This window comes from Hypanus sabinus, chromosome 8, assembly GCF_030144855.1.
Source record: "Hypanus sabinus isolate sHypSab1 chromosome 8, sHypSab1.hap1, whole genome shotgun sequence".
Taxonomy (NCBI): domain Eukaryota; kingdom Metazoa; phylum Chordata; class Chondrichthyes; order Myliobatiformes; family Dasyatidae; genus Hypanus; species Hypanus sabinus.
In genome coordinates this window covers 34,830,151-34,844,111 of record NC_082713.1, presented here as the reverse complement: position 1 = coordinate 34,844,111, position 13,961 = coordinate 34,830,151, and the positions used below count along the sequence as shown (strand labels likewise).

Below are 13,961 nucleotides of genomic sequence, written 5' to 3'. Positions count from 1 at the left end.
CACCGCGTAAGGGTGAGGATTGAGGATCTAATAGGCTGTATCCCTGGGATCTCCCTGCCTTTCTTCCACATGTTCCTCACATGAATATTTTCTGCTAAAGTTTCCATGCCCTTTACATCACTGCTATTTTGCTGTGATGTTTTTTTTCTCTCCTACTGCCTCATTTTACATGATAGCATCATTCATTTGGTTGTGAAATAACTTCTTCCCCTTTCTCTTTCCCTGATTCTCTTGTACCAGTTACTCTTGTAGAGGAGCTGCTTATTTGTCACACCTTTCAGTGATGAAGAGGAAGGTTTCATATGTTAATCCTGCTGAGTGGTTGCATTGAACTTTTGTTTATAACGAGTGATGGTTGAATTGATAACTCACTTTGTTCATGTGCATCTTCATGCAGTCGACTTTAAATTTAAACAGTGTGAGCAGCACCTTTTCTATTGAGGGAATAATTCAATTTATTACAAGTAGGTGAAAAAATGTGTTCAGGAAGGACTGCCCCAGAGTACTTTTTGCACCTGATTTAAATTGAATTCACAATCTCAAAGAACTCAAGGACATATGGTATGAGACCACACTCAGCAGGAATGAACTCTCCTATTGCATCTTTCCACATAACATTGACATTGAAAATTGTAGAGTAATTCTACCTTAAATGACTGTGTTCTGCCTTAAAATTGTTTCAGGTATCTGGAATTATCATCAAGTAACAATTTTTTTTTATTTTTCAACAGTCTGTGACACTTCTATTGCACAGCCAGCGAAGATACATTTTTGACTATGATCAGACTGATAGACTTTTCTCAGTCACCATGCCAAGTATGGTTCGACATACCATGCAGACCATTTGCTCTGTAGGGTATTACAGGAACATCTACACACCGCCTGACAACAGTGCCTCCATCATACAGGATTACACAGAGGATGGGCGCCTGCTGCAGACATTATTTCTTGGCACTGGACGAATGGTGGTCTACAAATACACTAAACTGTCCAAGTTTTCTGAAATTCTTTACGACACCACTCAAGTCAATTTCACCTATGACGAAGCGGTTGGAGTGATTAAAACAATCCAGCTGATACATGAAGGGTTCACGTGCACAGTCCGATTTAGACAAGCAGGCCCACTTGTGGCTCGACAAATCTTCAGGTTCAGTGATGAAGACCTTGTTAATGCTCGATTTGACTACAGCTATAATAACTTCCGAATTACTAGCATGCAGGCTATGATTAATGAAACTCCACTGCCCATTGATCTTTATCGACATGATGATGTCTCAGGCCGGTCAGAACAATTTGGCAAGTTCAGTGTGATCTACTATGATCTCAACCAGATTATAACCACCACTGTTATGACGCACACCAAGAAATTCAATGCCAACGGTCAAGTGAGAGAAGTCCAGTTTGAGATCCTGAGATCAATTACATACTGGATGACAGTTCAGTACGATAACATGGGACGGATGATAGTATGTGAAATAAGAGTGGGATCAGATACCAATCTCACAAAGCATTCCTATGAATATGATGCCGATGGGCAACTACAAACTGTGTCAATTAACAACAAACCTCAGTGGCGTTACAATTACGACTTAAATGGAAACATTAACCTGGTGAGCTATGAAAGTGGTGTTCACCTAACCCCACTGAGGTATGACCTACGAGATAGGATTACCAGGTTTGGAGAAGTCCTGTACAAAATGGATGAGGATGGCTTCCTCCAGCAGAGGGGAGATACCATATTTGACTACAATTCCAATGGTCTCCTCATCAAAGCATACAGTAATAAGGAAGGCTGGAGTATATTGTACCACTACGATGGACTCGGAAGGCGTGTGGCCCGCAAAACAAATGCAGGACAACACCTGCAATTTTTTTATGCAGACCTCATTAACCCAACCAGAATCACTCATATTTATAACCATACAAACTCAGAAATCACATCACTCTACTACGATCTTCAGGGTCATCTCATTGCTATGGAGATCAGCAATGGTGAAGAGTTTTATGTAACCTGTGATAATACAGGAACTCCCCTAGCTGTGTTCAGTAATTCTGGACAAGTTATTAAACAGATGCAATACACACCTTATGGGGATATTTACCAAGACTCCAACTCAGATTTTCAAGTGATTATTGGTTTTCATGGAGGGCTTTATGATCCCCTGACCAGGCTCTTGCTTTTAGGCCGTCGTGATTATGATGTTTTGTCTGGCCGTTGGACTACACCAAACTACGAACTCTGGAAAGACTTAAACAACAATCTATTTCCATTCAACCTGTATTCATTTAAAAATAACAACCCGGTCAGCACTGTTCAGGACATCACACAGTTCACAACAGGTAAGGAATAATGTACAACTTTATATTTGTCTGAAATATCTCTCTGCAGTAAGCATGCCATAAAACCTGTTAAATTATCCATAGCATGTATGTAAGAGTTAGAATGTGACTCTTTGAGGTGATTTTCCAAAATTGTTGGAGTTGGGAAGTATGGTTTTCATTAGAGTTGTTTTAAATAGATCATAGTATGGCAAAGTACAAACCCTTCAGCACACAATGTTGTGCTGACTAATATAAGCCTACTCCCTGATCAACCTAACCCTTCCCTCCTACACACCCAATAATCCTGCTTTTTTCTTACACCCTTATCTTTTAAAAGAGTCTATTAAATGCCTCTATTGTATCAGCCTCTACCACCACCCTTAGCTGTCCATTCCAGACACCGTCATATCATATGATGTCTATCCATCATACTCTGTGTAAAAAAAAATCTTCAATATCCCCCCTGAACTTTCTTCCACTCACCTTAAGCGCATGTCTGCTGTGAAAAAAATGTGTTAGCTGTCCATTCTATGTCCCTCGTAGCCTTATACATTTTTATCAAGTTGCCTCTCATTCTCTGTCGATCCAAGGAGAAAAGCCTTAGCTTGCTCAACCTTTCCTCATAAGGCATGTTCTCTAATCCAGGCAGCAACCTGATAAACTTCATTTCACCCTTTCTGAAGCTTCCAGTTCATTCAGTATAATTAGACAAACAGAACTGAATACAATAATCTAACTGTGGCCGACCAGAGTTTCATAGAGCTGCAACATTGCTTCGTGGCTCTCAAACCCCACTTCTGATTAATGAAGACCATCATATCAAATGCCTTCTTAGCTGCCCTACCAATTTGCAATGCCAGCTTTAAGGGATCCATGGACTTGGATCCCCAGATCCCTATGTTCCTCCATGTTGCTAAGTATCCTGTCATTAACCCTGCACTCGACCTCAACCTTCCAAAGTGTATTATTTTACACTTTTCCTGTCTGCTATGTCTTCACCCAACTCTGCATCCTGCGGCTGTCCCATTATAACCCACAGCAACCATCTACACTGTCCACAACACCTCCAACCTTCAAGTCATCCACCATCTTACTAACACTCCCTTCCACTTCCTCGTCCAGGTCATTTTTAAAAATCACGAAGAGCAGGGGTCCTAGAACAGATCCATATGCCTAGTTATCAAAAAGTACTCTGAAAAGGAGAAATAAAGATATTAAAGATGGAAATAGTGCTGTTTCTGAAGATACAAACAAAGGAGTTGCCGTTTAGTGCCTTCATAACTAAGCTCCGCCCTCTTTTAGCTACTTTTTCCTCCTTACATACCAACATAAACTCTTCTTATCTGTTTTTCTTTCATATCTACTTGTTTTTGAGGAACTTATACATCAATGGTAGCCAACTTCTTTCACGTTAGTCTCTCAATTAAGTAAACTACCATTGTCTCTTCCCAGGACTGTTAGGTCTCCAGGCAATCAGTTTCATGACTTATGTCAGCCTTAACCACCATCTGCCCCACTGACTTGTAAAAATTTGTACTCTCATTTCTCTTTCTCTTTGTTTCAATTCAGTTATACTCAGGTCTATTTATACATTTCTGCTAAATTTTTAGGTTACGTTTGTCGAGTTAGGGAGTTTTTGATAGATGCCTATATCAAATTTGATATTATCTTCAGTCTAGCTGGAGGTACTGCATCCTTCACTGAGTGACTTTCGTTCTCCCAAATCTTTCCTGAGATTTATAAAATATCTCTTTAAGTATCTAATATTGCTAATGTACCAGCTCATCTTTTAATCTATTTTCCCAGTCCAATTGGGCCAACATTATTCTCACACTAAACTAATTGCCTTTATTGAAGTTTAAGACACCAATTTCATATTTTAACTCTATTTGAAATTGTACAGGGCTATGATTACATTTTCATGTTCTTCACCATAAGATCATTGCTAAATCCCATTCATTACGTGATCTAAAGTCTAAAACAGCCTATTTCTGGTCAGTTTCTCAACAAATTGCCCTAACAAGCCATCCCAAATGTGCTCTGTAAACTCATTCTCAATACCATCCTTCAAGAACTTATATTAGATCATTAAAATCACAAAAAATTATTGTAGCACTTTCTCACAGTCCACATTATTTTTTTAAATTAATCCTCTGTCCTACGGTATAGCTACTAATAGAAGGTCCATACGCTACTTCTGTCAGAGGCTTTCTACTCATATTATTTCTATTCCTCTCCTACTCCTGGGGGAGTCCAGAACCAGAGGCCACAGTTTAAGAATAAGGGGTAGGCCATTTAAAACAGAGTTGAGGAAAAACTTTTTCACCCAGAGAGTTGTGGATCTATGGAATGCTTTGCCTCAGAAGGCAGTGGAGACCAATTCTCTGGATACTTTCAAGAAAGAGTTAGATCGAGCTCTTAAACATAGCAGAGTCGAGGGATATGGAGAGAATGCAGGAACAGGTTACTAATTGAGGATGATCAACCATGATCACATTGAATGGAGGTGCTGGCTCGAAGGGCCGAGTGGCCTACTCCTGCACCTATTGTCTATTGTTTACACTGATTCTACATCCTGAACTTTGGAGCCATATTTTACTCAGCACTGCAGTGGTTTCATCTTTTATAAACATAGCCATCCCCCCTCCTTTCTCTTTCTGTCGATCCTTGTGAAATAGCAAATCCTCTGAAATACTCATTTTCAATTAATCAAACCTATTTATTTCTATTTCTGTATCAACTCATTTACCATGTTATGATTACTATGCACAATGAGATACAGAGTCTTTAACCTTGTAATCCCATTTTCCCTTTAGCTCTATGTACTTTCTCTTTTTATGTTGTGCTCTGGCAGTCAACTAGTCACTGTCACTGGCAGCCAACTAGGAAAGGCTACCTTTCTTGCCACACTTTGCTTCCTGCCAATCAGCCAATCCTCAATCCATGATAGTATCTTTCCTGTAATAAACTGGACTCTTATCTCGTGTAGCAGCCACATGTGACCCACCTTGTCAAAGACTTTCCAAAAATCCAGTATGTAATATTCACTGATTCTCCTTTATCTATCTTGCTTATTATTTCTCAAAGAATTCCAATAGATTTGTCAAACAAGACTTTTCCTCAAGGAAACCATGCTAACTTTGGCCTATTTAGTCATGTGCCTACAAGTACCCTGAGGCCTCATCTGAACAATCACTCCAACATTTTCCCAACCACTGAGGTCATGCTAACTGGTCTATAATTTCCTTTCTTCTGCATCCCACCCTTTTTAAAGAGTGCAGTGACATTTGCAGTTTTCCAATCCGCTGGAACCATAGCAGAATTGCCCTGATTCTTGAAAGATCATTACCAGTGCCTGCACAATCTCCCCAGCTACCACTTTCAGAACCCTGGGATATAGTCCATCTGGTCCAGGTGACTTATACACCTTCAGACCTTTCAGCTTTCCTATCAGCTTCATATTTGTGATAGTAATTGTACTCGCTTCTGCCCCTGACACTCTCAAATTTACAGCATACTGCTAGTTTCTTCCACAGTGAAGACTAGTGCAAAATACTTATTTAGTTCATCCAGCTCTTCCTTGTATCCCTTTACTAACTCTGCAGAATTATTCTCCAGCAGTATGGTATCTACCTTCATCTCCCTTTTAGTCTTTATATATCTGAAAAATGTTTGGTAGCTTCTTTGATATTATTTGATATGCTTGCCTTCATATCTCATCTTTTCCCTCCTTATGACCTTTTAGCCTTCCGCTGTGTTTTAAAATCTTCCCAGTTCTCTATCTAACTTCCCACTAATTTTTGCTCAATTGCATGTCTTCTTTTGCTTTTCTGTTGTTTTTGACTTGTCTTATCAGCCACATTTGTGTCATCCAGTCTTTAGAATACCTATTGTTTGGGATGTATCCATCCTGCATCTTCCAAATTTCTCCCAGAAAGTCCGGCCTTTGCTGTTCTGCTGTCATCCCTGCTGGTGCTGACTTTAGCTTCTCCCTTTCAAATTGCAGGGTGAAGTCTATCATACTGTGATCACTGTCTCCTAAGGACTCCTTTGCCTTAAGCTCCCTACTCAAATCCAGTCCATTACACAATACCCAATCCAGACTGGCCTTTCCCCCTCGTGAGCTCAACCACAAGCTGCTCTAAAATCCCTTTCTATAAGTATTCTACAAATTCTCTCTCAGGATCCAGCACTCACCTGGTTTTCCTAATCTACCTGCAAATTAAAATCCCCCATGACTATCATAACATTGCCCTATTGACATCCATTTTCCACCTCTCATTGTAATTTGTAGCCCACATCCTGACTATTGTTGTCCCGTCAGGGTTTTTTTTTACTCTTGCAGATTCTTAACTCTACCCACATGGATTCTAAATCTTTCAATCCTGTGTCACCTCTTTCTACAGATTTGATTTCACTTTTTATCAACAGAGCAATGCCACTCCCTCTGTCTAGTTTCATGCCAACTACCCCATCCTCAGCCCTATCACTCTGGTTCCCATCCCCCTGCCAATTCAGTTTAGACTCTCTCCAACAGCTCTATCAAACCTGCCCCCAGTTTGTCCTTTCTGTTGTCTTACTAATTACTGTTTCACGTGAATCCGCACCTTCTACTCCCCCAACTGATTTTTGCCTCTGGGTCATACTCCTCTGCCAAGCTCATTTAAACTCTCCCTGACTACCAAGCCACCTCTGCTTTCAGAGGATTGAATATTAACAAGTGACTTGTTCACAATTCCCACAATATAATGAAGAGGTTATGTGAATAAAACTATTAACCATGATTAAATGGTGAAGCAGAAGTGAAGGTCCAAATGGCCTGATTCTCTTCCTCTTTTGCCTTCGTAATTCAAAGTATTGAGTATGGGATCTGAGATGCTATATTGAAGTTGTTTTAGACATTGGTGGGGCCAAATCTGGAGCATTGTGTGCAGTTCCATTCACCTACCTACAGGAAAGATAACAATAAATTGAAAAATATAGAAAATATTTAAAAGGATGTCGGCAGGACTTGGGGACCCAAGTTATCAGGAAAGGTTGAATAAGTTAGGACTTTTTTTCCTCTGGGGTGTAGGAGAATGAGGGGGATTTGATAGGGGTATACCAAATTATGAAGGGTATAAGTAGAGTAAATGAAAGCAATTTTTTTTCCACTGAGGTTTGGTGAGACTAGAACTAGGGGTCACAGGTTAAGGCTGAAAGGTGAAAAGTTTAAGAGGAACATTGTGCTCATTATATATTTTGTGGTCTAAAAGAATGCATTGGGAGATGAGGTCAACTCAGGTTTGAAGTTGGATACCCTTCCCAGTAGGGAAAAATATGGTGCAGACATTGAATAAGCTTTTTAGAATACTTGTACTAAAGTGATAGAAATACATTCCAGAGAGAATTATAAATAAGAGATTAGTCTAGAAGCTTATAATGTATATTTCAATAATAAAATGAGGAATTAAGTCTGCACAGGAATAACCTGAAGGTTGTGGATAAGGTATTCTCATGTAGAAATGTATCTGCAGTAGCTTTCACTAAACTTGCAACTTAGTGACAGTGTTGCATTGTACGTGTTTCTAATATTCAGTTCCATTACCTTCAATAAAGCCAAATTTAATAAGACATAACATAGACATGAAGTACCAGATATGTAATGTAATGCGTAAATTTAAAGAGAAGAGAACAGATCTAGGGACTTATACTCCAGTCAGTCCTAAGTCAATAGTGGGAATATAATGGACTTCACACTAAAGGAGAGAATAGAAGAACAACCAGTGATGTAAAGTATAATAACGAATTGTCAGCATGCATTTCTAAAGAGGAAATTTAGATTGACTAGCCGTATTGAATTTTTGTGGAGTAACAGTGAGAGTAGACAATGATAATACGGTAGAAAAAAATCCATCTCAATTTTGAAATGCCTTCAATAAGGTTCTCCATTATAGATTAATGAATGTCAGATAATGTGGAGTCAGAAAACAAGAGGTAGACTAGATTGCTGGCTGGCTTCAGGACAAAAAGCAAAGACTGGGAGCCATGAAGGTGAGTAGTAGGGTCCCACAGGGATTAGTCCTGAAACCACTGCTGTTAATAATTTAAATTAAAAATTTGAACACTGAATTCAAAAACACAATTCTTAAATTGGCAAATGAATCGCAATTACAGGACAAAAGGAGCCAGTCAGTCTCAATGTAAATTGCAGTTCAAATAGTCGCCTTCCTCACCATGTCCCATTGTTTTAATTTTGTTTCTTTTCAGGTATTTACCCAGGATCTTTTAAATGCTATCGTTGAATCTGTTTCCATGATTACCGGCAGCATTGTGTTTCAGATCCTAACCTCTCATTAGATTTTCCTTTTGTAACATTTGAATTTTATGTCAGTCATTTTTTATTCTACACCTTGCTTCTTGCTTCTTGCTTCTCACACTAATGTGAACAGTATTTTTGTTTCTGTCCATGTTCTTTGTGATTTTATACACCCTACTGTGAGCAAATTAATGTTCCCTAAGGTGCCATCATATCTTGCTTTGTTCTTATACTCAGAAGGACATAAGAAATTGAAGCAGGAGCCCATTCAGCCCCTGTCCATTTGGGAGTCCATTCAGCCCACTTCACCTTTCAATAAGAAAGATTATTTTACAGTGCAACATCTTTTGTTCTTTTAATATCCAAAATTCTATCAGATTCTGTCAACAAAATAGGTAAAAGCTGCAATAGCAGTATAAGTTATCTATGTCATAACTGGCACCAGGAATTTTCCATTAATTCCACCCCTGATTGAGCAAGCCCTTTGGCAGAGCCTTCAATTCCATTCCTCTCTGTGACTACTATATGAAGTTGAACCAAAAATGTTCACAACTTTGAACTTCAGATGACTTAGCTGGTCCATCATCAAAAACTTCACAGTTCTCTTGGGTGGAAAACAATTTCAAATCTCCACCATCCCCAGGTGAAAAATATTTCTTATTTCAGTTCTGAGTGGCCAACCTCTTATTTGGAGACTTTTGCCCCAGGTTTCAGATATCCCAGCCAAGGGAAATATTGTCCCTGCATCTATACTGTCAAGACCTGTCAGAATATTTATGATTCAAGAAGATCATCTCTCATTGTTATAAACTCCCTCAAGAGTGTAGGACCAGTCTACTTAATCTCTCCTAATAGAAGAAATTCTCATCCTGGGAATAATCAACCTCCCTAATCCAAGTGAATGACTTATTTCAGTTTATTGTTGTGTTTCCGTTATTGAAATTTTAGTTTGTATTGCTTTAAATGTGAAAGCGCTATCAACCAAATATAAACCTGAATTGATTTATATATTTTGTGTTAGCCTTTTTAGCTATCGTGATTTCTGAATGATATACCGAGATATGATATGTTAATATAATTTATTGATTAGATTGGCTAACCTAATATGAGGTTCGTAAACCTACAATGCCTGGGTGATTCAAATAAATGCATTAATTACAAAAATGGCATTCTTTCAGCCATGCAGGAGCCCTAGTTTATTGAATTAAATATACTTTTACATGTAATTCTGTCTTGTATAAATAACTATAACCCAGATAAAAATAGTTTGAAATTTTAATTGAATTATTTTCAGAAATATTCCAATCAAAAACTGATATTCAGCATTCTAGGAAAATATATTTTTTTAATTTTCTCTTAAAGCAGAGTGAACGGATTTTTAAATAAAATAAATTGTTTACAAGCTAACTTCAGAGTCACACTTTAAAAAGAATGCTTCAAGCAGATATTACTATCAAGTCTCAGATTGATTCTAGTTGAATCAAAATAAATGTGGCCAATGCATAGTGGGCTTTATTTATAATTTATTGTACTCTCAATAATACCAAGATATCACTTCAGTCAAAGTCCCTGAAGACATTTGTACATAGTTCCTGATACAATCCTGCACAGAGAACATTGGAAAACAGCCAAGAATCTAATATAAATTTACAATCTAAATCAACACTCTCTCAGATGCCCTGATCCTTGTGGAGTTGACATTGAGTACATGCAAGCTAGTTCCTATTGATGTGAGCTCATAGACCGAGACTAGTCCTTTTAACACACTCATTAGCAGTCCACAGACAAATACATCAAATGCATATATCTTCTGAGATGAACTTGCAAACTGAAAACATTCTGATTTCTGGAAACCCACTTTAGAGGTATACCACCCCCACCTTAAGTAATAACCTTCCATATTACAAGCCTTCTTCAACATGCCACCTGCCTTCACCCTCGGTCACCACCCTCACGACTTATCTCAGACGTCTGAAGTCCTGAGACAACAAAAGCTTCAGCAGTAAAAAATCTGAGACAGAGAAAGTGATGGAAGCAGGAACTTTTGATGGTGGACCAGCTGTTGTCAGATGTTCAGAGTCGTGAAAATTTTTGGTTGAACTTCATATAATAGTCACAGAGAGAATGAAACTGAAGGCTCAGAGAAAGGGCTTGTTCACTCAGAGGTGAAATTAATGGCAAACTCCTGCTCCCACATATGGCATAGACACTTTATACTGCAGATATGGCATTTACCTATTTGTTGGTCATGTGCAATATATCTCTGATGTATGTAAATCCTACCTGCCAGAGTTGATGGGTTCATTAGTAAGAGCAACAAACACAAAATACAGATGAACTCGGGCAGATTCAATGGAGGGAAATATACTGTCAATGTTTTGGGTCAAGATTCTTTATCAGGACTGCTTGCAGCATCTGCATAATCTCTTGTAGTTCGGGTCCATTAAGATATTTGTAATATATAGCATGCTATTGCATACAAATTGTGTGTCAGAATCTGTTTTTCATGTTCAATATCCATAATCATAGAGATTTATCCTTGAATAGATTATTTTCGAAGGAAATAATGCACATTGGGATGATTGGACTAATTTCACAATAACACATCTGGCTATTTGGAAGTTTGGTTGATCATCAAGCTTGGCAAAATATTTGCAGACATTTTAGCCCCAAATGGGAAGCCATCTTCAGTGCGCAGTTGAGGGTGCTGCCTCCTCAGAATGCCAGCTTATATACTCCTCCAGGGTCCCAATGGGTGTTGATTTGATGTCATGAACCAGCCAACCAGATCATGATGTCTAATCAATATCCATTGGAACCCTGGAGGAGTATATAAGCCGGCATTCTGAGGAGACAACACCCTCAACATCCTCAACTGTGCACTGATGAAGGCTTCTCAATTGGAGCTGAAATGTCAGCAAACATTTTGCTAAGCTCAGCGAACAACCAAACATCCAAATAGCCCACCCGAGCTACCAATATTCTGCAATATTTCTAACATCTGGCTATTTTCTGGTATCAGATCCACATTTAACGATGTTGTTAATCCTCTGGTTCCCATTTCCTCTCTTGCCTACATAATCCAGAAGTCTTTGACTTTGCCTGTCATACAACAATTTCAGTAAAACTATGATCTTTCATGCTACCTTGCTGCATTTTTGATATTTCAAAAGGTCACTCTGCTAACATCAGGATATCTGACTGGACTGTGTCAAAGCTTGCTGGAAAAAGTTTAAATGCTTTCCAAGTTCCAGGGAATATACTCATACCAATATGGAATGCATTATCTCAGTGAGCAACCTGATGGCAGTACACCATTGCATCCTTTCTAGATGACGTATAGCAAAGTCTACATCAACACAAGCAGGTGCCACACAAGTGCTGTTTATATCTGCACAATAAAGGATGTGATTTCCCCAAAATGAAAATATATTCAAGATGGGTAATGTGTTCCGAGTCATTTGCAGCAACAATGAATAAATGAATGCAAAAGATAATATCAATATAGTCTAATCATAGCAGTTGGATGGCGGTACTATTTTGGTGTTCCAGATCTAACTATTCTGTGACTGCAAACTGGCCACTAGAAGATTGATACAATTCCCCTGAAGGTTCCACAGGTATCTTTGGCAATCCATACTACAACCATGCCCTAAATTGAGCATGATCTTCACACTGTAGCTCAAGGTTACTTGAAGGAGTAAGCTGTGATGGTTGGCTTTGAGATGAGCATACAGCCAGAGGAACCATGACAGAAGATTCATTACAGCCCACTTAAGAACAGGCACTAATGTCTTTTACGTGTACCCCATTCAACCTTTAGGTTTTGGCACCTGCACGCATTTGAGTGCAGGCCCGTCAGTAACTACGAAGATCTATTTTAGCTCTTTGTTCTGGGTGTAAACCACTCTAAGATCATTTCAAATATAGTCAACCAGCTAAATTGTAAGTGAAATGCACAATGGTTTAGTCTACCACCAAAGAGTGGTAGACTAAACCTCTAGGGATTTTTCTTTGACTGCTAATATAGACAAAAAAGTTAGAAGGCTGTTGATACTCCTGAGTTGCAGATTTTTCCAGTTCTCTGTCAAATTTTCCTGGGTGATTGATTGCTTTAATGGTTGATCAGCATTCTTATTTCAGATGTGTCAGATTTATGAATATTTCACTTTTAAAAGCTGTTAAGGATGTTGAAAACTACAGGGCAGACTGACAGATAATTGTACTGAAAAGGCTGTACAAACATATAATGAAGTAATTTTATTCAGTGTCGGAGTCTGATGCACAGAATTCAATCAGTGTGAAATTAAAAAGGAGTTCACTTCAGTGCAGATAGTTACAATAACCGTCACTAATCTGCTTCAAAGAAAAGTGCTTATTTTAGCTGTAAACTATTCATCGTTCTTTTGCAGGGATGGTAAATGACAATTTGCTCCTTCATATATAAAATGTGGGTAATCTGGTGAGGGTGCTTTCTGAAAAAGCTCTCCTTGTGCAAAACAGAATTAGCATGCAACTTGGACCTTTTAGTTATGATACATTTATTGCTATCACTCATAAGACTAAAGTAGGTTGTTTAAATGGAAAAATCCTGCACTGCATTGAAGATAATACACTATACAAGTGGAATACGCAAACAATATAAGACATAATCAGGACGTTTACAACATTAATGGAATATATATTCTGCACTCAGTCGGAAGTTTAGTAAATATAGTTACATCTTATTTTGGGAATTAGTACAGTGCTGTGATGTTTGTTTTATTTAATCCACAATATAAAACATTATTATAAAAATGAACCAAAGATAAACTACAACAGATCATATAAGTACCATTATGGAATGGCAAAGCAGGCTCATTGGGCCAAACAGCCTATTTCTGCTCCTATGTTTTATAGGCTTATGGCCTTAATAGTTAGAATTGAATGTGTTAAATTGTGTGATCTAATGTGATGATGACATAACTACAAGAACTTTGCTGAGAGGCAGCATAAATAATTACGTATCCCCAATTCTGATTTCACATTCCATAGTTCACTATATATCTTATTTCTAAATATAGAAGCAAAATAATTCTTAAACCTCATAAATTCTTCTTGATTGTGAATACTCAAAAACCTTTATGATCAGTGCAAAGGCCATATTGTCATATGTGGTTCATTATCCTGAAACTTACTCTGAATTTAAAACCATCAAAGCCTCTGGGACATCTTATGCAAAATTATGTACAGAAAATGATACCACAGGTTTTGAGTGTAGGCTTTTAAGATTTGTCACAGCATGTCACCAAATTATATATATTCATCATCTGTGTCATAACGGCATCAATGGCTGGGCAGA

The 13,961-nt window shown here is 38.2% G+C and overlaps 1 protein-coding gene across 1 annotated transcript in view; it reads left to right on the top strand.

Annotated features, from left to right (window-relative positions):
- The window catches only part of LOC132398041 (teneurin-1-like), a 742,532-nt gene that overhangs the window by 713,307 nt on the left and 15,264 nt on the right, over positions 1-13,961 (top strand). Inside the window, exon 27 of the mRNA XM_059976960.1 lies at positions 732-2,340. Within this exon, the coding sequence (XP_059832943.1) occupies positions 732-2,340 (1,609 nt within the window). The remainder of the gene's footprint in view (positions 1-731; positions 2,341-13,961) is intronic.